The 25,823-nt window shown below is 48.9% G+C and overlaps 2 protein-coding genes across 7 annotated transcripts in view; both read left to right on the forward strand.

The window, feature by feature from the left end:
- The window catches only part of LOC105478064 (circumsporozoite protein-like), a 70,181-nt gene extending 68,790 nt beyond the window's left edge, over positions 1 to 1,391 (forward strand). The window contains exons 7-8 of one of the 2 annotated variants that reach the window (XR_011618529.1): positions 517 to 574; positions 1,216 to 1,386. Coding sequence is in view for 1 of the 2 variants with exons in the window: in XM_071089456.1 (XP_070945557.1) it covers positions 517 to 542 (26 nt within the window). In the remaining variant the exon portion in view is untranslated. Of the gene's footprint in view, positions 1 to 516; positions 575 to 1,215 lie in introns of both variants that reach the window. The other variant, XM_071089456.1, reaches the window with a different exon arrangement.
- Positions 1,392 to 14,254: 12,863 nt separating this feature from the next.
- LOC105478065 (CD99 antigen) overlaps positions 14,255 to 25,823 on the forward strand; it is a 47,606-nt gene continuing 36,037 nt past the window's right edge. For all 5 annotated transcript variants that reach the window (XR_011618551.1, XR_003017222.2, XM_011735031.2 and 2 more), the window contains exon 1: positions 14,255 to 14,410. Coding sequence is in view for 3 of the 5 variants with exons in the window: in XM_011735031.2 (XP_011733333.1) it covers positions 14,344 to 14,410 (67 nt within the window). In the remaining 2 variants the exon portion in view is untranslated. The remainder of the gene's footprint in view (positions 14,411 to 25,823) is intronic.

Raw genomic sequence — 25,823 nt, forward strand, 5'->3', positions numbered from 1 at the left:
CAGGAGCAGGCTGGTTTCGATGACTCAGCTGGGGCAGCTTGGTTTAGCTCCAAGTGGTCTCTCCGCCTTCACTGAGGCAGCTCAGGCTTATGGATTTGGCAGCCAGGAAGGCTTCCAAGCCAGGGAGCTAAGGCGTGAACAGCCTCTAAAAGCTCAAGTGCAGAAATTTTTTAAAAATACTTATTTATTTGTTTTTAGAGACCAGATCTCACTCTGTCACCCGGGCTGGAGTGCAGAGGCACGATCATACCTCACCGTAACTTTGAATTCCTAGGCTCAAGTGATCATCCCACCTCAGCCTCCCAAGTAACTGAGACTCCAGGTGTGCACCACTATGTCCTGCTAATTTTTTTTTGTTGTTGTTAGAGAGATAGGGTGTCATTGTGTTGCCCAGGTTGGTCTCAAACTTCTGGCCACAAGAGATCCTCCCCCTTAGACTCCACAAGTGCTGGGTTTACAGGAGTGAACCACTGAGAGCACAATAATGTTGATCTGTTTTCACTGTATTCCACGCAGGGATTACAATTCGAGATGAGATTTGAGTGGGAGCAGAGAGCCAAACCATATCAACTCGGTAAGGCATACAAGGTTCATCCCCACCTGATCCCAGACTACCTACCCACCCTCACCTCCCAATTCTCCTCCTACTCATTAAGGTCATAATTTTTTCCCTCAATGTCTGTGTTTTTGCTCATATATGTATGCTCTCTGGAATGGATGCCTGTACATTTTCTATCTGGAAGACTCCTACACATGCTACACAACCCAGCTTAAATGCAGTCTCATTCGCGAAACATTTCTCAACCAGCATGGCCTCCGTTTTTCTCCTTTTTCCTGGCACAGCACTGTGTGTCCATCATCTGTAGACTATATCACGTTGTGTGAGATAAATTGTTATTTTTGGTGGTGTCGTTGTTGTGCTGTTCTGTTTTCTTTTTTGCTCTCCCTCAACAGAACAATTGGGCTATTTGATGAAAGAAAAAGGACTTACTCACCTTGGCATGCTTTGCATGTAGGAGACAATCTGTAACACTCTATTTGCTAAGTCAATGTTTATTGGATAAATAAACATAATTTTCACATGTTATTACATGACAGTGCTTAAATGTGCTTGCGTTAGCTCTGTAGCTACAATGATGCACATATTGTTGTTGGAAGAGATTATATTTTTCATAAATGGCCACAGCAATATTTCTGTCCCACACTGTCTTCCAGAACCTTGGCGCTTCCCATCAGGAGTGGGAATCTAATTCCTGTTTCCTTGAAATTGGGTGGATATTTGTGGCTGCTTTTGTGCAGAAGTGATGCCACGTGACTTCAGAAACCAGGTTGTAAATGTGCTGTAACTGTCACCTCACTTTGCCTCCCTCCTTCTCTGTGTTCACTTTTGGGATCCAGCCAATACACTGTGAAGAAGCCCAAGCCGTGCAGCGAGGCCATGGGTGGCTGTTCTTGGTGACGGCCACACCAGATACCTAAGCCAGGGCCAATTTCCTGAGCCCACAGTCTATGCAGGTGGACTTGTGCTCAGAAGGGGACCCCATGCTTGGATGAATACTCTGTTTCTGTCATCCTGAAATTCTTAATAAAGTTTGGGCAAGGGACTTCGTGTTTTCATTCTGCATTCTGTACATCCTGTACCTGGTCCTGCATTCTGTACATTCTATACATCCTGTACCTGGTCCTAGTCTTTTTCAACAGCCAGCCTCAAGCATCAGAAACGTGGATGAGCAAAGCTTCTGTGATTTAGCCCCAGCCTTCTAATTCAGCAGAAGAGTCACCCATGCTGCGATCTGTCCACACTGCAGATTTATGAAGAAAATACATGCAGTGGCTCTTTGTTTTTTCTTTTTCTTTTTTTTTTTTTTTTTGTGATGGAGTCTCACTCTGTTGCCCAGGATGGAATACAGTAGCAGGATCTCGGCTCACCACAACCTCCGCCTCCCAGGTTCAAGCAATCCTCCTGCCTCAGCCTCCCAAGTAGCTGGGACCACAGGCACGCACCACCATGTCCAGCTAATATTTTTAGTAGAGATACAGTTTCACTATATTGGCCAGGCTGCTCTCGAACTCCTGACCTCGTGATCTGCCCGCCTTGGCCTCCCAAAGTGCTGGGATTATAGGCGTCAGCCACCGCACCTGGCTGCAGTGACTCTTTTAAACCAGTAAATTTTGGGATAACTAGTTATACATAATAACTGAAACAATCAGGCATTTTATAATTCATATGTAAGCTAACTTTTACCATGTAGCATTCTCACACATTTGTGTGTTTGTGTGTGTGTGTGTGTGCGCAAAAGAAAAGAGATAAGGAGCTTTGTTATTGCAGAGTGTTTTGTGGTCCGCTCACTTTTGCCTTGCCTGCATTCAGTTGAGCAATTAAGAATCTAAAGTACCCAGTCTGTACATTGGGCTGTCTGCCAGGTACTGTGTTAAAAACAAAGCTGAGCCTGCTCCTAGCTTGTTGGAAAACTCAGATAAACACAAATTAACAGACACAAATTCCAACAGCTCTCCTGTCACATTCTATGTTTTGGAACACCCTAGGGTGGCTCTCTCAGATTCAGCACTGGGACCATCATAGTCAACACTTGTCATGATCGGCCGGGCGCGGTGGCTCAAGCCTGTAATCCCAGCACTTTGGGAGGCCGAGACGGGCGGATCACGAGGTCAGGAGATCGAGACCATCCTGGCTAACACGGTGAAACCCCGTCTCTACTAAAAAATACAAAAAACTAGCCGGGCGAGGTGGCGGGTGCCTGTAGTCCCAGCTACTCGGGAGGCTGAGGCAGGAGAATGGCGTAAATCCGTGAGGCGGAGCTTGCAGTGAGCTGAGATCCGGCCGCTGCACTCCAGCCCGGACGACAGAGCCAGACTCCGTCTCAAAAAAAAAACAAAAACAAAAAAAACATTTGTCATGATCAAGACTCAACCTTAGGTCTTGGATACAGTCCTAACGGACCACCGGTTCTAACCCACAAGGTTGTTTACCCATCTAAGCAGACTTAGGGGTAAACAGGATTCCTGCTTCAAATACAGGATTCTGGGAAGTTGATTCTTTCTTGACTCTAAGTCAAACTAAATGCAAGCATAAGCTTCATCAACAAAGTAGTTGTTTGTATATTATGCAACTTCCCTAATGCCTTTTAATTTCTTCCGAAGACTCAACCAATGCTACAGGTAAGACAATTAAAAAGACACACAGACATAGGATCACACATCAAGTTTGTGCCAAATTAAATTACTGTTTTAAAAATGATTTGCACCACTGATGGGCAAAAACCATAAAATTTCCAATGTATGAACTCTGGGATACAAGACACTCTTTATCTTTGACCACTGTGAACACTCTGAGGAAAATTCCTGTGGTTTTGAGGCAGTCACAAGGCAATGTGCTGCAAATGGCCTGGACTCAGAAGCAAAGGGCTCTTGATTTTAATCCCAGCCCACCACTGACAAGCTCAATGGCCCTGGGATGTTTCCTCATCAGCAGAGGTGGGCTAATGAATCCAGAGCCCCTGATTCACAGTTGTTCCTCAATGAACGAACACACAGAAAGTTATACGACAATACAAAAATATCAGGTAGAAATTTACTTGTTTGTAAGTCTATCAATCCATCCGTCCACTCACCCGTCTGTCTATTCATCCATCTATTTTTCTAGCCACCCATCCATCCGTCTATCCATGCACCTATTTATCCATCTATCCAATTATCCATCCATCTATCCAGATAACATATCCATCTGTGCACCCACCCATCCATCCATTCATGGATACAACCATTCATCTACACATCCACCCACCTATTCACCAAATTATTCATCTGTCTGTCCATCCATCCATCCATCCATCCATCCATCCATCCATTCATTCATCCATACATACATTCAGCCACCCATTCACCAAACCCTTATCTATCATCCATCCATCCATCCATGTGTACACCCACCCTTTCATCCATCCATTCACCCACCCACCCATGTGTTTATCCATTCATTCATCCACCCACACATCCACCTACCCATTCATCCAACCCTCTATCTATTCACCCATCCACCCATCCACCCACCCATCCATCCATCCACTCACCCACCCATTTGTCCATGCATTCATTCATCCACCCATTTATTTATTCATCTACCCATTTATCTCTCAATCAATCCATGCATCCAGATGGCTGTCCATTTATCCATACATCCACAACTCCCACCCATCCACCTATCTGTACATCCATCTTCCCACTGACTCATGAGACTTCATTTGAGTGTCTACAGCCGACACTGCATGTGGCTCAGACACCTCTTAACTGCCTTGGTTGCCCACAAGTACCTCACAGGAGGTCTCTACTATAAATTTTGCTCAGCCCCTGGCAATGGAGGCCAGAAATTTAAAAAAAAAAAATGATTTAAATAACACTGAAACAAATCTGACTTTTTGAACGGTAAGGTTAAAAACGTACTCCTCTGTCTGTAGTGAGGTCAGGAGAGTTGCTCTGGGCCTGGCACGGCCATCTTGCAGTGTCACCAACCACCCTGGCACCTTTGCTCCATATATTCTGTCATTCTTGGAATAGGACCTCTACCCTCTAGAGGACTTCCTGCTCTAAGCTAGCTGCTGGAACTCCAGACATCACATCATTATTCCAGGCAGGCCTGGCATGATGCAGAGAAAGTGAAAAGTGGGCTTGTTGGCCACCAGTCCCCCTCTTTTTTTTTTTTTTTTTGAGACGGAGTCTTGCTCTGTCGCCCAAGCTGGAGTGTAGTGGCCGGATCTCAGCTCACTGCAAGCTCCGCCTCCTGGGTTTTATGCCATTCTCCTGCCTCAGCCTCCCGAGTAGCTGGGACTATAGGCGCCCGCCACCACGTCCGGCTAGTTGTTTTATTTATTTATTTTATTTTTTATTTTTTATTTTTTTTAGTAGAGACGGGGTTTCACCGTGTTAGCCAGGATGGTCTCGATCTCTTGACCTCGTGATCTGCCCGTCTCGGCCTCCCGAAGTGCTGGGATTACAGGCTTGAGCCACTGTGCCCGGCCATAGTCCCCCTCTTAAGGGACTCCTCAGAAGTTTCACCCAATAACTTTGGTTTACATTGATTTTATTAACTAGAACATAGATTTTTGGTTACACCTAACTGCAAAGGAGAATGAGGATATCGTCTTCCAGCCGTCACATTGCCAAAATCAGTAAATTCAAGGTCCCTTAATATAAAGGAAGAAAGAAAGGATATGGGATAAGCAACTGGAGTCTCACACACGCATGAGAAATGGATGGACGGACAGTGGACAGGGGCGTGTATGTAAATACTATATTAGTCTTCTCAGGCTGCCATAATAAAATAGCGTAGACTGGGTACTTACACAAAAGGAATTGATTTTCTCACAGTTCTGGAGACTGGGAAGTCCAAGATCAAGGAACTGGTTGGTTCAGTTCCTGGCGAGGGCTCTCTTCTTGGTTTGCTGTGTTCCCACATGGCGGAGAGACAGAGCAGGCAAGTCCTCTGGTATCTCTTCTCATAAAGGCGCTAACTTTACTGCCTAGGGTCCTAACTTTACGAGTTCATTTCACCTTAATGATTTCCTTGCTGCAAGTACAGACACATGGGGAACAGAACGTCAACACAGGAATTTGGAGAGCAGACAGCACCCTGCTCATGGCACGTGTAAGCATGCATACTGAATGTGTGTGTGCATGTGTGTGAATGGAACGATTGGAAACCTCATTCATAGCACATATATGCATGTATACCGTGTGTGTGCATGTGTGTCTGTATGGAAAGATAGGAAACCTCATTATCTAAATGCCTAGCCTTTTGGGGGAGCTACGTTTTGTTGTGTATGCATTCAATTGAGTAATTTAGCTTCTCAAAGGCTGCCTCTCTTTGTTGGGCTCTCTGCCAGGTGCTGAGGTACAAACAAAGATGTGACTGCTCCACAGCTTATTGGGAGGCTCAGATAAACACGAATAAATCTAAATAAACACACATAAATTAAGGGCTATTAAAATAAACACTTGCTGCTCCCAGAAGCAGAGCCACAGCTGTTTGATTCTACTGCTGTATCCCACAGAGCAGATACTCAAAAAGCTTTGTGGAGGCTGGGCATGGTGGCTCCTCCCTGTAATCCTAGGACTTGGGGAGGGCTGAGACTGGGGGATTGCTTGAGGCCAGGAGTTTGAGACCAGCCTGGGCAATATAGTGAGAGCCCATCTCTAAAATAAAATAACCTGGGCATGGTGGTGCAGTCCTGTGGTCCCAGCTACTCAAGAGGCTGAGGTCAGAGGATCACTTGGGCCCAGGAGTTTGAGACCAGCCTGGGTAACACAGAGAGACCCCATCTCTAAAATTAGAAAATGAGCCGGACATGGTGGCACATTCCTGTGGTCCCAGATACTCGGGAGGCTGAGATGGTGGGATCTCTTGAGTCCAGGAGTTTGAGACCAGCCTGGGCAACAGAGAGAGACCTTGTCTCTACAAAAAATAAAAATAAGCAAAAATAAATAAAATATTTTTTAAAACGTGAAAAAGCTTTGTTGAATAACTGGGCATGTTGAGAAATCACCAAGAATAGAGCACTGTAGGAACCTGAGGAGAAAAAAACTGAGTTGGTGGTGCAGGAACCAAGCAGTTAGGGGTACATGGAAGAAAATTGCGAGTGGGCTATACCCTGGCAAATGCAGCTAGACAAAAGATCTGATGCTACTCGTTCCCGAAGATCACATTCTTAAGCTCGAATGGGTGGCAGAGTTGACCTGACTCAGGGTAATGGTACAGGAATATACATGTGCATATATTTCATACTGCAAATGTATCGGTTTTGAATCTGACTCTCTAAGAATAATCTAGAGGCCGGATACGGTGGCTCCCGCCTGTAATCCCAGCACTTTGGGAAGCCGAGGAGGGTGGATCACCTGAGGTCGGGAGTTCAAGACCAGCCTGACCAACATGGAGAAACCCTGTCTCTACTAAAAATACAAAATTAGCTGGGCATGGTGGTGCATGCCTGTAATCCCAGCTACTCGGGAGGCTGAGGCAGGGCAATCACTTGAACCCGGGAAGTGGAGGTTGCGGTGAGCTGAGATCACGCCATTGCACTCCAGCCTGGGCAACAAGAGCAAAACTCTGTCTAAAAAAAAAAAAGCCGGGCATGGTGGCTCACACTTGTAATCCCAGCACTTTGGGAGGCCGAGGTGAGCAGATCACGAGGTCATGAGATCGAGACCACCTTGGCTAACACAGGGTGAAAACCCGTCTCTACTAAAAATACAAAAAATTAGCCGGGCGTGGTGGCAGGCACCTGTAGTCCCAGCTACTCGGGAGGCTGAGGCAGGAGAATGGCGTGAACCCAGGAGACAGAGCTTGCAGTGAACCGAGATCGCGCCACTTCTTTCCAGCCTGGGTGACAGAGTGAGACTCTGTCTAAAAAAAAAAAAAAAAAAAAAAAAGATAATCTAGACATCAGGAGAACATCTGTTGGTCACAATTTGAGAGAACAGGGAGATAAGAATATCCAGCCACCTATCCATCTATTCATCCGTCTGTCCATCCATGCACCCACCCACCCATGTATTTATCCATCCATCCATCCATCCATCCATCCATCCATCCACCCACCCACCCACCCACCCACCCATACATACATACATCCACCGCCCCATTCATCCAACCCTTCATCTATCCACTCATTCATCCATCCATTTGTCCACCCACAATCCACTCCATCCACCCACCCACCCTCAATTCATCCACCCACACATCCATGCACACATCTACCCATCCATCCATCCACCTATCCATCCATCCATCCATCCATCCATCCATCCATCCACTCACCCATCAATTAGCCCACGCATCCTATCTGAATTATGTCTGTGAGGTTCCTCCATAGTGAAATTATTCTTTTCCTAATTTTTTAATGTCATACACTTTGGAAGAAGTGGGGATTTGTGTCCACCTCCTTGATGGTTAGAGCAGCAGTCCCCAACCTTTTTGGTACCAGGGACCAGTTTCATGCAAGACAATTTTTCCATGGGACCAAGGGTGGGAGGGATGGTTTCAGGATGATTCAAGCACATGACATTGATTGTGCACTTTATTTCCATTATTATTATTATATTGTAATGTGTAATGAAATAATTCTACAACTCACCATAATGTAGAAACAATGGGAGCTTATATGAGCCCATTCTCGCACCGCTATGAAGAGCTACCTAAGACTAGGTAATTTATGAAGGAAAGAGGTTTAATTGAGGGGGGCGGTGCAAAACCATTCATGAAGGATCTGACCCCATGATCCAGTCACCTCCCACCAGGCCCCCACCTCCAACACTGGGGATTTCAGTTTGACGAGTTGGGCAGGGACACAAGGCAAACTGTATCACCACCAGCACAGCACCTGGCATCTTGCCACTCAGAAAGAATGCCAACATTTCTCTCTAGACATATTTTCTTTTTCTTTTATTTATTTATCTTTTGAGACAGAGTCTCTCTCTGTCACCCAGGTCGGAGTGAAGAGGCACGATCTCGGCTCACTGCAACCTCTGCCTCCCAAGTTCAAGTGATTCTCGTGCCTCAGCCTCCAGAGTAGCTGAGATTACAGGCACTCACCACCACGCCCTGTAAATTTTTTCTGTAATTTTAGTAGAGATGGTGTTTCACCATGTTGGCCAGGCTGGTCTTTTTTCTGACCTCAGGTGATCCACCCACCTCAGCTTCCCAAAGTGCTGTGATTACAGGTGTGAACCACCGTGCCCAGTCTAGACATATTGACATATTTCCTTGTTCTCTTTCTTTCCTTTTTTTTTGAGACAGAGTCTTTTTCTGTCACCCAGGCTGGAATGTAGTGGCGTGATCTTGGCTCACTGCAACCTCCACCTCCTGGGTTCAAGTGACTCTCCTGCCTCAACCTCCCAAGTAGCTGAGATTACAGGTGTGCACCACCACACCAGGCTAATTTTGTATTTTTAATAGGGACGGGGTTTCTCCATGTTGGTCAGGCTGGTCTCAAACTTCTGACCTCAGGTGATCCGCCCGCCTCAGCCTCCCGAAGTGCTGGGATTACAGGTGTGAGCCACCGTGCCCAGTCTAGACATATTTTCTTCAAGGATGCACTTATCATTGGAAATGGTTCCTTCTGACAACCCCCTGCCCCGATGCTTTCTTTTCTGTTCCATGGAGTTCCGTGTTCTGTGCAGCGTAGTTTGATTCTCAGTCCTCCTTTGAATTCTGCAGCTGTGTATTTAGACCCATTTCCCAGACCAGTAAACAAAGCCCCGTGGGCAAGAAACCACAGATCCCCCCTAGAAAGTGGGAGAAAAAGCCAGTCTGCAATAGTGTGTGCATGTATGTGTGTGCGTGCATGCATGTGTGTGTGCATGCACGTGCATGTGTGTGCATGAGGATGGAATATAATTATAACCCACGTGTGTGTGCAGTATAAAACATATAAAACTGGTTTGGAGAGCAGGGTATGAAAAGTCCAAAGTCAGAAGAACTAATCTTTGGCCAGGGGTGGTGGCTCACACCTGTAATACCAGCACTTTGGGAGGCCGAGGCTGGTGGATCACTTGAGGTCAGGAGTTCGAGACCAGCCTGGCCAACATGGTGAAATCCCATCTCTACTAAAAATACAAAAATTAGCCAGGCATGGTGATGAGCACCTGTAGCCACAGCTACTCAGGAGACTGAGGCACAAGGAGTGCTTGAACCTGGGAGGCGGAGGTTGCAGTGAGCTGAGATCGCACCACTGCACTCCAGCCTGGACGACAGAGTGACACTTGGTCTCAATAAATAAATAAACAGAAGAAGAACTAATTCTTAAAAATTAAAGACACATGGAAGGTTTCCGCAGGAGGCCAGGAGCTACCAAGGGTTAGGTTGAAAGGTGCAGCGTGGCCACTTGGGTCCCTTGGAAATGGTCAGAACGTCGTTATTTCTTGGGGTTCCACTGGTGAAATAAATGGGAAACATGGAGACTGCCCCAGCGGTGAGTTCCCCATCCCTTCCTCAGCCTAGCTTGTGGCCTTCAAAAGATGCTTCCCATGGCACCTGGACACAATTCAGAAGACTTTTTCAATTAATTTAATTTTCGTTCTGGAGGTTACAGCCTCTTGGTGCCAGTTCCAGAGTGTCTGCAGAATATTATGGAAATTCGTATTTGGAGCCAAAGAATGGTAGCGTTAAAAAAAAAAAAAGAAAGAAAAAAGGCAAAAGGCATCTAACTAAATGAATTAGAAACAGAAGTCTTCCAAATGCTTATCTGTGTGAACGCAAAGAAAAAGCCTCAAAGCCTGGCCTTCAGAAGCTGATGTTGCGTCTTTATTATGGCTGGCAAGAGTGACCTGCGCCCTCCCTGAAAGGCAGCCAGAGTCTAGACTCTACTGGAACATAATGGACGGTCAGAGGAGGGAAGCTTCACCTGCACTGCAGTGCCGTCCAAATGTCAGAGGCTGGAGATTGTCCAGGGTGGGGCCTTTCTTTTGGAGGTAATGGGGGTGAAGCAGGAAGTTCACAGGGAGAGGGGTCTCTGGAGTATGAGACGGCAGAGAGACCCTGCTTTCTTTGCATCTCCGCTTCATCCCAAGTCGGACTTGCCTCAGGGTGCCAAAATGCCCAGGCAGCTCCAGCATCCCCTTTCTCCTCAAAAGGAGCCCCCAGGGTCCTCCTGCTTACCCTGACCTAGGGTCCACACCCTCCCTCGATCCCAGCCCAGGACTGTGGCCAGGGAAAAAGAAAGTGCTAATTGGTAGAGTCAATGCCACGTGGGGAGGTCGGGGGAGAGGTGCAGGAGAAAATACCACGGAAGGAGCTCTGGTTGGGTAATTCATCGGGATTCACTCCAAGAGGTAACACTTTAAAGATGGTGTTCCCATGAAGAATGATTACATTCTCCTCATGCCTCTAAAGTGCAATTATGTTGCTGGGGTTTTGCTGGCTGAAAAGAAAACAAAAAAGAAAAGAAAAAACCTTCCGGTGTGCAAGCTCACCCTGTTACTTCTGAAGATATGCATCACTCACACCACCTGGGGCACAGGCCCAGCCCCTCTAGCCTTGCAGGTTTCTGACCTAGGGGTGCAGATGACCTAGGGAGGGGTGGGTATGGCCACAGGCAGGGGACAGCTCAAGACCATTTGACCCAGCAAGCCCATTACTGGGTATATACCCAAAGGATTATAAATCATTCTACTATAAAGACACATGCATACGTACGTTTATTGCAGCACTAGTCACAGCAGCAAAGACTTGGAACCAACCCAAGTGTCCATCAATAATAGACTGGATAAAGAAAATGTGGCACATAGACACCATGGAATACTATGCAGCCATAAAAAAGGATCAGTTAATGTCCTTTGCAGGGACATGGATGAAGCTGGAAACCATCCTTCTCAGCAAACTATCACAAGAACAGAAAACCAAACACCACATGTTCTCACTCAGAAGTGGGAAAGCACATGGACACAGGGAGGGGAGCATCACACACCGGTGCCTGTTGGTGGGGGGGGGGGGCTAGGGGAGGGACAGCATTAGGAGAAATACCTAATGTAGATGATGGCTGATGGGTTCAGCAAACCACCATGGCACGTGTATACCTATGTAACAAACCTGCACGTTCTGCACATGTGCCTGCCCCAGAACTTAAAGTATAATAATAATAATAATAATAAAAAGACAGTTGTTATCTCAGAGCCCCTGACTCAGCTGGCCAGGCAGCAAGTCTGCCAGCCCAGGAATGGGCCAATAGATGAGGCAGGGTTTTGTAAACCAAAAATAAAATTCTTTGGGAGGCTGAGGTGGGCGGATCACTTGAGGTCAGGAGTTCCAGACTAGCCTAGCCAACATGGTGAAACCCCGTCTCTACTAAAAATACAAAAATTAACCAGGTGTGGTAGCAGGTGCCTGTAGTCCCAGCTACTCAGGAGGCTGAGGCAGGAGAATCGCTTGAACCTGGGAGGTGGAGGTTGCAGTGAGTTGAGATGGCGCCACAGCACTCTAGCCTGGCCGACAGAGTTAGACTCCGTCTCAAAAACTCAATAAATTAATACAATAAAATAAAATCCTAAGCCCCCCACCTCCCCACCTTCAAAACATCTGAATGGACTTCCTCCTCGGCCAGAGCTTTTTAAAAATTTAACCTCAGAGACTGTTTCAGGCCGTGATGCGAAGCAAGGGTCGAACATGCCTCATGATGCCTCTCCGGGGTTAACATCCACACAGGCTTTAAGTCTGAGAAGAAACATTTTACAACCTCTTCTCTCTGACCCTAGCACCCAAAGGCTCCTGTTCAAATAAGAACTTGATTCTTCACAATTCTTTATCTTAACCCAGACATTCTTTTCTATTGATCCCAGGACTTTAAAGAAACTCAAGCAATTGCCAATCAGAAAATTCTAAAATCTACCTGTAAGCTGGAAGCCTCCTGCTTTAAGTTGTCCCGCCTTTCTGGACAAAACCAATGTGTCTTACATTTCATTGATGCCTCACGCCTCCCTAAAACGTATAAAACCAAGCTACACCCCGACCACGTTGGGCACACGTTCTCAGGACCTCCTGAGGGCTGTGTCACAGGCCATGGTCACTCATATTTGGCTCAGATTTAATCTCTTCAAGTATTTTAGAGTTGGACTCCTTTTTCTTTTCTTTTTTTTCTTTTTTCTTTTTTTTTTTTTTTTGAGACGGAGTCTCGCTCTGTCACCCAGGCAGGAGTGACAGAATGCAGTGGCCTGATCTTGGCTCACTACAACCTCCACCTCCCGGGTTCAAGCGATTCTCCTGCCTCAGCCTCCTGAGTAGCTGGGACTACAGGTGCCCGCCACCACATGCGTCTAATTTTGTATTGTAGAAGACAGGGTTTCACCTTGTTGGTCAGGCTGGTCTCCAACTCGACCTCAGGTGATCTGCCTGCCTCGGTCTACCAAAGTGCTGGGATTACAGGCGTGAGCCACTACGCCGGGCCTAGTTTGACTCTTTTCGTGGACAGTTGGAAACGTGGAATGCAAGAATATTCAGGGTTATTTGTCAGGCTGCAAAGTTGTTCCACCACCCTACAGGAAAATGGATACAATTTTAGGCTTGGGTGTTAACAAAAAACATATAGTTAGTGTGGGAAGGGCGACAACTGCACTGCAGCTGTGGCCGGTGGTGCGGGAGGGTCTCTAACCTCGAAGCCCACTTCGGAAGGCGAGTCGCCCGTGACCAGGACTAGGGCCTAGGCACCCCAGATAGGAGAAGGGACCTCGTTCCCTATTGTTCCCCACTAACCCCCATGACCAGGAGTCCCCACTCCCAGCCTCGTCCTGGGGATTCTGGGGAGAAACTGCCCCAGCGCAGAGGCTCCTCCAAGGGTCGTCCTTGGTCCCGCGCAAAGGGGGCGTCCGCCACCCTCCCGGCTGCGCACCCCCAGCTCCCCAGCTCGGACGCTTTAGAAAGGACATGAGGCGGGGGTTGCCCGTGGAGCGGGGGCCACGCTTCCTGAGCAGGGAGGGGATTGCCCTTTGCTCCCCTTGGGGAACTCCCTGAGGTGAGCATCTGGGAGGGGCCCCCATAATTTTCCCAGCAGGGGAGCCGGGAGAGTTTCCTTTGCTCCCATTGCAGAGCAGGGGAGGGTCCCTGTTAGGGGCAGAGAAGGGGCGCAGGGGCGAGTAGGGAGAGTGGGGCCACACATTTCCACTAAGGGCTGCAGTTTCGTGTCGCTACAGTTAAGAGGCGTGCATTTAGGAGGCTGTAGACAGGGAGCGACCCGCACTTTCCCGAGCAGGGGAGCTGCTGGGAAAGTTTATTTTGCTCCCACTGGAGACCAGGGGGTGAGGGGGTCCTTGTTAAAGGGAAGGGGAAGTGGCTGCACGGGCGAGCGGGGAAGGGGGAGCTCTGTGTTTCCAAGAAGGGCGGCAGTTTTATGCCACTACAGTTAAGAGCTGCCCTGGGGCGTGCATTCAGGGGGCTGTAATCTGGGAGGGACCCGCACTTTCCCGAGAATGTTGTAGTCCACTTTGCTCCGGGTCGGCGCCGCCCTGGCTACGGCCTTGTGGGTGGGTGAGGGGGCGTGGGCAGCTTCTCGAAAAGGGAGGGGGGTGTCCCGTGCTCCCCTCGGTGCTGCCTGGGGCCATCCCCTCCCGCCTCCCCGTTCTGTCCCCTCCCCAGGCCCGGCGTTCCCGCCCCTTCTGTGCGCGCGTGGAGGGCGGGGCGGGGCGGGCGCAGCCGGGGCTGAGCTTGCAGGGCCGCTCCCCTCACCCGCCCCCTTCGAGTACTCCTCGGGCTTCGCACCACCCGGCCCGTGGGGGAGTATCCGTCCCGCTGCCTTCGCCCACGCGCTGCATTCGGGGACAGTCCCTGCGCGCTCTGGGCGCACCATGGCCCGCGGGGCTGCGCTGGCGCTGCTGCTCTTCGGCCTGCTGGGTGCTCTGGTCGCCGCCCCGGGTGAGCGAGCGGAGGGATCCGGGTGGCGGGACGCAGAGGGCGCGGACCGGGCCTGGGGATCCGCTTGGGATGCGGGGTTGCGGGGACACCCGCACCCTCCTCCCTGCCTAGCGGGACGTGCTGTGCCCGCGGGGGCCCAGGCCCGGAGGAGGCCCCCACTTTCTCCCCAACGCTTTTCCTGGAGCCATTTCACAGAGAAAAGTCAGCGTTTGTTGTCGGAGTTGTAAACTCTGAAATTTGGGGGGGCCTTGGGAGAGGTGGCATACGATTCTTCCCAATCTAGGGGACTTTCTTACGGATCTCTGCCCCTTTGGATAAGCCCCTCACCCCACCCCGTTATCTCCCCGCAGGGTTTGGGGACCTGCGTCTTTAGGCCGCGCGCGGAAGCCGCCCTGGAGTTGCCTGTCAGAGCCACGCCCTGCGTCCCGGGCCTAAATTTGGAATCGCTGGGAGCCGGAGACCCGGGTGGTGGGGGGAAGGGAAGGAAAAGTTAGAAAAACACTTTGAGCCCTGAATATGTTCCAGAATACTGTGGGTGCAGGCTCTGGGCATTTCAGCGCGTGTGCGCCAGGCAACACGGGGCGCCGAAAGAAACGTGTGCTTACCAAATTGTCCATCTGTAGCGGTGGAGAATTCGGGAAACAAAAAGTATCCAGGGAAGAGCGAGCCACGGTCACCCTCCCACGCACGGCCTAAACCGGGCCTATTTCTAATTGTTACTCTAATCATGTTTTTCTGTTTCCCTCCCTTTGAAAGGGAAACGGGACCCTGCTGGATGTGGTGTGTTATCAATTCTTTTTTCCAGTGGCCAGTGCATTTTTGCTTTTAAGTAGACCGGCTTGCAGGTGGTGTAGACTTCAGGACCGGCCTTATCAGGGTTGGACATATTTAGGAAGGAGAGGCGGGAACGCCCAGCCCTGGGGAGGACAGAGGCGGCCCGGTTTGTGTTGAGGGGATCTAGCTCAGCCTGGAGCTGTGGTGACTAGACCGGGTCTGTATTTTTAGGGAGGAGTTGCTAATGGGTTTACACCCTGTTTAAAGGGGTCCCGGGTATGCTAGAAATTGTGGTTTCACTCGGTAGAGGTTAGAGATAACGAAGCCTGCTCTGTAGAGGAAAACTGGGAGGATTTTCCAGCCTGCAGGGGAGGTTCCAAGCAGAGCTTCCTGTTTCTCCCTTTTCTTCCTAAATGGCCTTCCTTCTTGCCGGCAAGCTGCCACCACGAACGGGATGGCTCTGTAGGGTTTTATCAGCTGCATTTATTCCCAAGGCACCCTTTAGATGAAAGGGTTTTTTCTTGTCTCTCTGCGAATGCATTTCTTCATCCTTCATGCGTTCCTTCCTTTCTTTGCATCTACTGTGTGCTTGGGGTCAGGGAAAAATATATCCAAGGGAGTTCTGGTGGCCTAAGAATTCAGTTTCCTGGAGAACAGAGGCATCTGAACAGGCAGATGGGAGACAGGGCGACAGGCACCATTGTAGTTCCATCACAAAATAACTCCGGGGTTCCCAGTGGTCAGTCTTGGTGAGGGGCTGGGCTACGTTTTGAAGCCCTGGGGACAGTTTTGCCGGCTGGTCTGGCATTCCAGGTCATTGGAGGAGAGTGGGTGGAAAGCCTTATATTCTCTGAGCCCCAAACAAGTCGTTGCACAGTTTTTTGTTTGTTTTTGTTTTGTTTTGTTTTTTGAGACGGAGTCTCTGTCGCCAGGCTGGAGTGCAGTGGCGCGATGTCGGCTCACTGGTTGCACAGTTTTTAAACCCATGGCAGTGTTCATCTGGAACTCCTGATTTTGGAGGCATACTGGGCTTAGGAACTCCAAGCTGCTGATGTTTGAGTAAAGGGAAGCGTAGCTGTCTATGGGGTGGGTGGGTAGGGAAGGGCAGTGGGACAGGGGGATAACAGGGGCCAATCTGTCCTTCAATTGCAGAGGAAGGCCTGGCCGTCGGCACTGATGGATCTCCCTGAGGGACCCTTCTCACCTCGTCTTTCCAGTCTGACCCTGCTAGAGATGGAGACAGAAACAGCCTGTCCCAGTAATATTAATACACATGTTGTTTCATTAGGAAAGTTGACTTTTGAGTTGATGATGCTCAGAACACACTTTCCTATCGAGCGATATGCATCAGGTGCACAACCCCGTTGAGCCTGGAGTAGGTTCTCACACTGGTGCTGATAGCCCTGGCCTGATCTCAGAGGGTTGGGGACCCTGTGTTCCTTGGTGTCTTCATAAATTCTCAGGGGTACAGGTGGGATGTGGTGAGGGGTGGATGGAAGTGTATAGAGGAAAAGAGGAGGCTTCAGCTTTGTAGAGAGCAGGACGTCCCCACAGGGCGACGCTGGCCCGGAGGAGACACTTTGTGATGGTTGCAGACATTTTTGGTTGCCACCCTGGGGTGGGACCTCCTACCATCCTGCAATGGGTGGGGCAGCTTAGGGAAGCTGCTCAGAATCTTTCAAGGGCCAGAACGGCCCCCAGCACAAAGAATTCATCTAGTCCCAAATGCCAATAGTGTTGAAGGTGGAAAACCTTGAGGAGGGCTTGGGAGTTGTATGTATGCGCTGATTCAGGGCTGCCCCGTCCCAGACAGTAGAGCAGCGCACATCCAATGCATCCGTGCTCTCCAGCAAAGGCTGATTTCCACCCCCCGGCAAAGGCACAGCGGCCTGTGCAGTTTGAAAAACTCCAAACACCCACGGAACTGCCATCTCTTGAACAATACCAGGCCTCTTCAGGATTCCTTCACCCCAGTGGAGCAAGCGTGGGCTTCGTTTTTTTACTCTCCAGAGCTCTTGTCTCCTGCCCGTGTGGGTGTGTGTGGAAGTTATTAGGAGAATGTTTCTGGGCAGAGGAAGTGGGTTTTATCATCCCGCGAGTTTGCCTTGATTTTCCACCAGCATGTTTGGCTCTGATAAAAGTTGATTGCTTTGCATTTAACTCCCTACTAAAGGCCGGGCATGGTGATTCAGGCCTGTAATCCCAGCACTGTGGGAGGCCAAGGCCTGTGGATCACATGAAGCTAAGAGTTCGAGACCAGCCTGACCAACATGGCAAAACCCCGACTCTATTAAAAATACAAAAATTACCTGGGTGTGGTGGTGAGCTCCTATAATCCCAGCTACTCAGGAGGCTGAGGCAGGAAAATCACTTCAGCCCAGGAAGCAGAGGTTGCCATGACGTGAGCTGAAATCTTGTCGCTGCACTACAGCCTCGGTGACAGAGACTCAGTCTTAAAGAAAAAAACAAAACTTCCTGCTTTAGCTCTTTCTCCTTTCTTCTGTGTATGAGACACTGTTCAAATACAAATACATGTCTTTACACTGTGGAGATATTCAAGTAAATGATTGTGTGTCTGGAAATCACTTTTCTTCCGGAAGGTTGTGTGGTGGGTACATGCTGTCATTGAGAAAAAAATGCAGCTCATACAACACTTCTCCCAATTCAGCATTTAGGAATCATGGCGGGATTTCATGGATACTGTCTGTCTGGAATGTTTTCAGACTTAGATATCTTCCCCCAGAGAGATAGACGTCTCAGTAGCCACATGGGCCTTGTGCTGGTTTTCAGTCCTGCTGAAAATTTTCTAATTACTCTTGTTACTTTAGGGGAAAAGAATTACATGTCCTTTGTGATTTATAGACACAGTAAGAAATAAGACCCATGTGTCTTTAGGGGTGTGAAGGAGGAAAGGTCTTTTTTTTTTTTTTTTTTTGAGATGGAATTTTCCTCTGTTGCCCAGGCTGGAGTACAGTGGCACGATCTCAGCTCATGGCAACCTCTCCATCTCAGGTTCAAGTGATTCTCCTGTCTCAGCCTCCCAGTTAGCTGGGACTACAGGTATGCGCCACCATGTCTGGCTAATTTTTGTATATTTAGTAGGGATGGGGTTTTGCTATGTTGACCAGGCTGAAAAGTATTTTTTTGAGGTGGGGTCTCATTCTGTTGTCCAGACTGGAGTGCGGGGGTGCGATCAGGGCTCACTGCAGCCTCTACCTCCTGGGCTCAAGCAGTCTTTCCACCTCAGCCTCTGCAGTAGCTGGGACTGCAGGCACATACCACTGTGCCTGACCACTTTTAAATTTTTTTGTAGAGACAGGGTCTTGCTATGTTGCCCAGACTGAAGAAAATATATATATTTTTTTGGAGACAGAGTCTTGCTCTGTCACCCAGGCTGGAGTACAATGGCAGGATCTCGGCTCACTGCAGCCTCTGCCTCCCGTGCTCAGGCAATTCTCCTGTGTCAACCACCTGAATAGCTGGGAGTACAGGCACATGTCACCATACCTGGCTATTTTTTGTACTTTTCGTAGAGGCAGGGTTTCACCATGTTGGCCAGGCTGGCCTCGAACTCCTGGCCTCAAGTGATCTGCCCACCTTGGCCTCCCAAAGTGCTGGGATTACAGGCGTGAGCCACCTGAAAAATCATTTAAAAAATCAACTGTCCTGCGTTCTTACTTGGAAGGGACTCCTGTAACCAAAGACGGGAAGAACAAACCAAACTTTATTAACATGCATTTTTCATTGATACACCTAGAAATGGGTAGTTTTCAAGGAGGTGGCTTGGATTCTAGCTGCTCTAGCATCCTCAACAAAGAACAGTCCATTTTTAGAGAACTGGCAGAGAAAGACAAAAGACTTTGAGTCTTCAGGGGCAGCAACTAAATAGCAGAGAAAGGCTGGTTAGTGAAGCTTGTTCATTCCGAATCCTGTGGTTCCGAGTCCAGGCCCATGAGGATTTTCCGCTGTCTTCTGTGGTTCACCTTTGTCCTCCCAGTTGGGGAGGTGGGGTTCGGATTGCTTGTGAATGTGGTCTCATCATTGCTGGTATAGCTTCAGGCTGCAGGCTGTCCAGGGCTTGAGGATTTGCTGATACTCTTTTTTTTTTTTTTTTGAGATGAAGTCTCGCTCTTGTCCCCCAGGCTGGAGTGCAATGGTGCGATCTTGGCTCACTGCAACCTTCGCCTCCTGGGTTTGAGCAATTCTCCTGCCTCAGCCTCCTGAGTAGCTGGGATTACAGGTGCCCACCACCATGCCTGGCTAATTTTTGTATTTTTAGTAGAGACGGGGTTTCACCATCTTGGCCAGGCTGGTCTCGAACTCCTGACCTCAGGTGATCCACCCACCTCGGCCTGCCAGAGTGTGTTCTTTTTTGATTTATCCCAGTCTCTTGTCTGAAACATGGTAGCTCACCAAAATTTCTACTCCCGTTTGTCCAACTGATAGTATCTTTTCACATCTCTAGAGACCAGAACGACTTCCTCTTCTTGAATTTCCTGTTCAGTATTCTTTCTTGGCTTGGTTCCTTGGTGAGTTTTGAGGAGATGGTGCATGGGTGTGTTTTTCAGCTTTGTTTTAGTATGACTCAGGGTTGCCACCACGCCTTGTACGGTCTCCTAGTCATAGTATTAAAATTTCCCCTGAGCAGGAAACCAGAAACTTCCTTTCTTCTCCCCCAGAGTCAGATTCAAACCAGTGTTTCTCAAGTGGGCTATGAAAGTAGCATGCAGCCACCCGCCTGACAGAGAAGAAAATTCAACAGAGGAGAGGATAAAACGCCCACAGGGTGCATGGAAAGCCTTGCTAAAGAAGCCACATGGGCAAAGCTTTTGTTCCGCTCCCTCTGCCCTGGTGGACTGGGCTGGGCTGAGATATAATACATATTCGTCATTGTGGACGGCAGTTGGATGGGTCTGAAAGCGATTGCAAACCCCTTTAATTCGCTTTGATTTCTCAGCTGAGTGGTGTCATGGGCTGGGGTGGGTCCCCTGTTTTTGAGAAGCACTCGAAGGACTCTGATTTTCTGCAGCTTTTCGGGGAGCAAAGCTGTTGCTCCAAGAGCGCTCTTTAAAAGCTGACAATAATGTATTTGGTTGAACTAACAGCCCTTCTTGAGGAGGCAGCAGACTGGCCAGAGCTGTTACATTCCAGGGGTTCTGCAGGCATTACTCATCAGAGGCACCTGAGCCTGGAGAGCCTGACTCTTGTTTGTTTCTGCTTTGCCTGACCCTGCAAAATTATTGTCCCAATGCACCCTGGCAAGCATTGATCCACGAGGGCATGCTGAGCAGAAGGAGCTTTCGTTTCTGCAGGAACACGATGGACTGGAATGATGACAAGAATAAACACACTGCATTGTCTTTTAGGGCCAATGGACTTACAATTAGGCGTACAGATGTTATAACTACCGCCAGAAGCCAAATATTGCCAGTCGGCGTCTTCCGCTGCTGTTGCTAGCTATCTTCTTCTGGGGGAAATGGGTTGGGTTCTAAATATGAATTCACATAGGGCTGTCTTCGATGAATTCAGCACAAAATAGTCTCAGCAATTGAAGGGACACACTCAGAGAGAAGTGTTAGGCATTTAATAGAATAGCAGGACAGGGAAGGGTTTGGATCTGGGCAAGCAGGAGATGGGTGTGAACACCTGACTTTCGAGACCCTGCCGAGGTGACCTTGAAGGTAGAGGCCCTCTATGTTGATATCTTTACTCAAGAGGCTGTGGTCCTTTGGTGCTAACATAGCATCCAATAGACAGACAAGATGGACAGCTATAGCCACCTATGGGAAGCGGTTTCTACTCTTAAACTACAAGCCCCTAGACACTCATCATATCATAAACATATCACTGGGCAGTGGCTTGCAATCTTTTTTCTTTTCTTTATTTTTTAGACTTGCCCAGGCCGGAGTGCAGTGGCACGATTGTAGCTCACTGTAGCCTTGACCTCCTGGGTGCAGGTGCATCTCTCACCTCAGCCTTCCGAGGAGCTGGACCACAGGCATGTGCCACCCTCAGCTCATTTTAAAAATCTTTTTGTAGAATCGGGGTCTCACTATGTTGCCCAGGCTGGTCTTGAACTCCTGGGCTCAAGCAAACCTCCTGCCTCAGCTTCCCAAAGTGCTGGGGTTACAGGTGTGAGCCACCATGCTCAGCCTGCAATCTTTTTTTTTTTTTTTTTTTTTTTGAGGCAGGCTCTCACCCTGTCGCCCAGGCTGAAGTGGTGTGATCTCAGCTCACTGCAGCCTCGAACCCCCAGGCTCAGGTGATTTGCCCACCTTAGCCTTCTGTGTAGTTGGGACTACAGGCACGTGCCACCACACTCAATTAATTTTTATCTTTTTTGTAGATACAGAGTTTCGTTCTGTTGTCCAGGCTGGTGGACATATTTTAATCCTACAGAGTCCAGGCTAAAAACACACCAGTAACTGTGATGCCCATCCCTCCTGCATTCCTGATTTCTGAGTGACGGTTTGAGACACAGACCTGCTTGACCACCCTCCAGTGGCTCTTGCTGATCTAGACCCGAGGTTCTCAGCTTTGACTCCATTGCAGGAAGCTTGGAAACGTCACTCTTGCCCAGGGTTACCTGGGTAGTCTGGTTTATAGACATGTTAGGCGTTTTAATTTTTTTAAAAATATTTTTGAGAAAAGATTTTGCTCTGTCACCCAGGCTGGAGTACAGTGGTACAATCATAGCTCACTGCAGCCTCAACTTCCTAGGTTCAAGTAGTCCTCCCACCTCAGCCTCGAAAGTAGCTGGGACCACAGGCACGCCTCACCATACCTGGCTAATCTTTTCTTTTCCTTTCTCTTTTCTTTTCCTGTCCTGTTCCTTCCTTTTCCCTTCCTTATCCCTTCCTTTTCCTTCCCCTCCCCTCCCTTCCCCTCCCCTCCTCTTCTCTCCTCCTCCTCCTCCTCCTCGTCCTCCTCATCTTGACAGAGTCTTGACAGAGTCTTGCTCTGTTGCCCAGGCTGGAGTACACTGGTGCAATCATGGCTCACTGCAACCTCCGCCTCCCTGGTTCAAGCGATTCTCTTGCCTTAGCCTCCTGAGTAGCTGGGACTACAGGCACGCACCACCACGCCCGGCTAATTTTTGTATTTTTAGTAGAGACGGGGTTTCACCATGTTGGCCAGGATGGTCTCGAACTCCTGACCTCATAGTCTGCCCGCCTCGGCTTCCCAAAGTGCTGGGATCACAGGCGTGAGCCACCCTGCCCAGCCTATTTTTTTTTTATTTTTTATTTTTGAGACAGAGTCTTGCTTTGTCATCAGGCTGGAGTGCAGTGGCGCAATTTTGGCTCACTGCAACCTTTGCTTCCCGGGTTCAAGTGACTCTCCTGCCTCAGCCTCCCTCAGGCGTGAGCTGGCATGCCCAGCCAAATTTTTCATTTTTTGTAGAGACAGGGTCTCCCTATGTTGCTAGTCCTGAACTCCTGGGTTCAAGCCATCCACCTGCCTTGGCCTGGCAAAGTCTTGGGTTTACAGGCAGGAGCCACTGCATCCCGCTATTAGGAATTTTTTAAAAGCCCCTCGGAGGGTCTTCATGTGTGACTGAGTTGTCAAGAATCATTGTTATTTTGCTGGATATTCTGTTTCTTCCCTCCTACACGAGATTTCCCACGACTGCTTCTCGGATGTGAACGTCTGTGCCATGGATTACATTTTTCAAAGAGCATTCAGTTTGTTATTTCATCTTCAGTGAGCCCTGAAGATATTTCTCATGGGTCTTTGGTAGATAAAGACACTGGGGTCAGAGAGTTCAGGAGCTTGCTGCTGACCACGTGGTCAGCATGGGGAAAAATGCATGTGGACATGAGCTCTGTCGGTGGCGAGACCTGGGCACAGGGGCTGCTGGGCCTGGGACTTGGTGGCTGCGTGTGTGGGCTGAACAGAGCTCCCCAGGCATGGCCTTGTGGACCTTGAGGGATGCCTGCCTTCACCGCTAGTGTGACTTGAAGGGGAGGAGAATGTCCAGTGATGGGCATTTTGATATGGAAGAGAACTCCCATGAATCCTGATGGTGAACTTGTCTCAGACCAGTCACTGAGGCCTCTCCAGCTCCTCGGGGTCTCCGTGTTCTAGGTATTCATGTGTCCTTTCATCCATTTACCCATCCATTTATGTATCTATGCATCCATCCATCCATGCATCCTCCATTTATCCATCCATCCATCAACCCATCCTCCCATTCATTTACCCATTCATCCATTCATCCATGCATGCATGCATCCATCCATCCATCCATCCTCCCAGTCATTTATCCATCCATCCATCCATCCACCCACCCATCCATCCATCCTCCCATTCATTTATCCATCCATCCATCCATCCATCCACCCACCCACCCACCCACCCACCCACCCATCCATCCACCCACCCACCCATCCATCCATCAACCCATCCATCCATCAACCCATCCTCCCATTCATTTACCCATCCATCCATCCACCCATCCTCCCATTCATTTATCCATCCATCCATCCATCCATCCATCCATCCATCCATCCATCCATCGTCTCATTCCTTTACCCATCCATTCATGCACCTGTCCATCCATCCATCCATTCTCCATTCATCTTTCCATCCATGCATACATCCATTCATCCATCCTTTTAGTTCATCCAGCCACTCATCAATTGATACATCCACCTATCTACCATCCACTCATCTGTCCATCCATTCACCCATCCTTTCATCAATTTACCCATCCACCATCCATCCATTTATCCATTCACCCATTCACCCATCCATCCATCCATCCATCCATCCATCCATCCATCCATCCATCCACCTATCTATTAACCCGTCCATCCATTCATCTATCCATCTATCCACCTACCCACCCACCCACCCAACCATCCATCTACCTGTCCACCCATACCTCCATCCATCCACCCACCCACTCATCCACTTAACTAGCCATCCATCCACTTATCCATCATTCATCCATCCGTCCACCCATCCACCTACCTAGTCACCCACCTAAACTCGTCCATCCACTCAACCATCCATCTGCCTATCCACCCGTACCTCCATCCATCCCCTTACTGCCCATCCTTCCACTCGTCTACCCAATTACCCATCCATCTGCCCAGCTATCCACCCAACCATCCACCCACTCATTAATTTATCCACTCACCCAGCCATGCATCCAACTATCCGTCCATCCATCCATCCATCCATCCATCCATCCATCCATCCCATCCATCCATCCATCCATCCATCCATCCATCCATCCATCCATCCGTTCATCCACCCACCCACCCATCCATCCACTTACCTGCCCGTCCATCCACCCTCCCAGTCCATGGCTTTCTCATGCATTCCTTCAGCCAACATAGGTTGAAGTTAAATGTGCTCTTGGTGCTATTTGCTGTGGGCCCAGAGAAGACATACCTGGTCCCTGTTTTTTGTTCTCTGCCTGGGAGGTAACAACCAGAGCATCAATTTGGGCATAAAAGCGCCATTGTGGATGGAAGGCCTGGATGTGTGGAGGCACAGAGCAGGGACCATACTTGCTCAGGGGGTCAGAGAGAGTTCTCCCATGAGGGGCCCTCCCTGGACACTGAGCTTCCAAGAGTGAGCAGAGCAAGCCAGATGTAAGGAATAGGAAGGGTGTCTCAGCCTGGTAGCGAAGCAGTAAGAGTGATGATGGGGCAGCTGCAGTTCATCTCAGGCTAGAGGAGCTGCAGGGGCCAGATGGTGGGCAGCCTCTGTTGCCATTGCTGAGGGGTGCAGATTTAGGCTCCCCTGAAGGGTTTGACGCAGAAAACTGTGCAGGGACACTTAACTTGCTGAAGGCCCCTCTTTGGATAACAGCATGGAGAACAGGTGGGAGGGGCTGGGGCTATTTTTGGCAGAGCCTGGATAAGTCAGCGGAGATAGAAGAAAAGAGACAAGCTATTTTAAGAGATATTAAGGAAGTTAAGATCTGTAACAGGTCCCTGCCTGCAGAGTTGACCACATGTTTGCATCACGTGGGTAGGCTTATAGACACCTGCATCTCACCTTGGAAAGTTTCTGATTTAATTAGCCTGGGCATGAGGACTTAGGAAAACCCCACAGATATGTGTAATTTGCTACTGGAGTTAAGAACTGGGGTCTGGAGCTGTGCTCCTTAAACTGTAATATGCTTACAAATCGCCTCTGGTAATGCTTGTGAGAAAGTGCTTCAGGTTGGCCAGGGAGAGGATCATGGAGGGCTTCCTGGAGAAGGTGACATTCTCCTAGGGCCTTGAGGGGTGAATAGAAGTTTTCCGGGTTCGGAAAGAAGGAATAGGCTTTCATGGCCAGGTAGAGGATCCAGTGAGGCAGATGAGGGGCCCAAATTCTGTGACCCCCTCCCCCCACCGCACCCCCAGGATACCCCTGTATCAGTCCCATGGTGTAACAGCCTAATTCACAAGATGCTGCAGAGGGGAAGGGATTTTAAATTTTCCGAGAAAGACAATGATATATTTTGGACTCCATGAGAAGTACTGTTACTAACTTGTTTTAACCTATGTACATGCAATCTTCATCATTCAAGGATTCTGTATTTGTGAACTTGCCTACTTGCTAAAATGTATTTGTCATCCCCACATCAACATTCCCGGCATTTAAATTTTTATTTTTATTTATTTATTTTTTTGAGACA

This window comes from Macaca nemestrina, chromosome Y, assembly GCF_043159975.1.
Source record: "Macaca nemestrina isolate mMacNem1 chromosome Y, mMacNem.hap1, whole genome shotgun sequence".
NCBI classification, from domain to species: domain Eukaryota; kingdom Metazoa; phylum Chordata; class Mammalia; order Primates; family Cercopithecidae; genus Macaca; species Macaca nemestrina.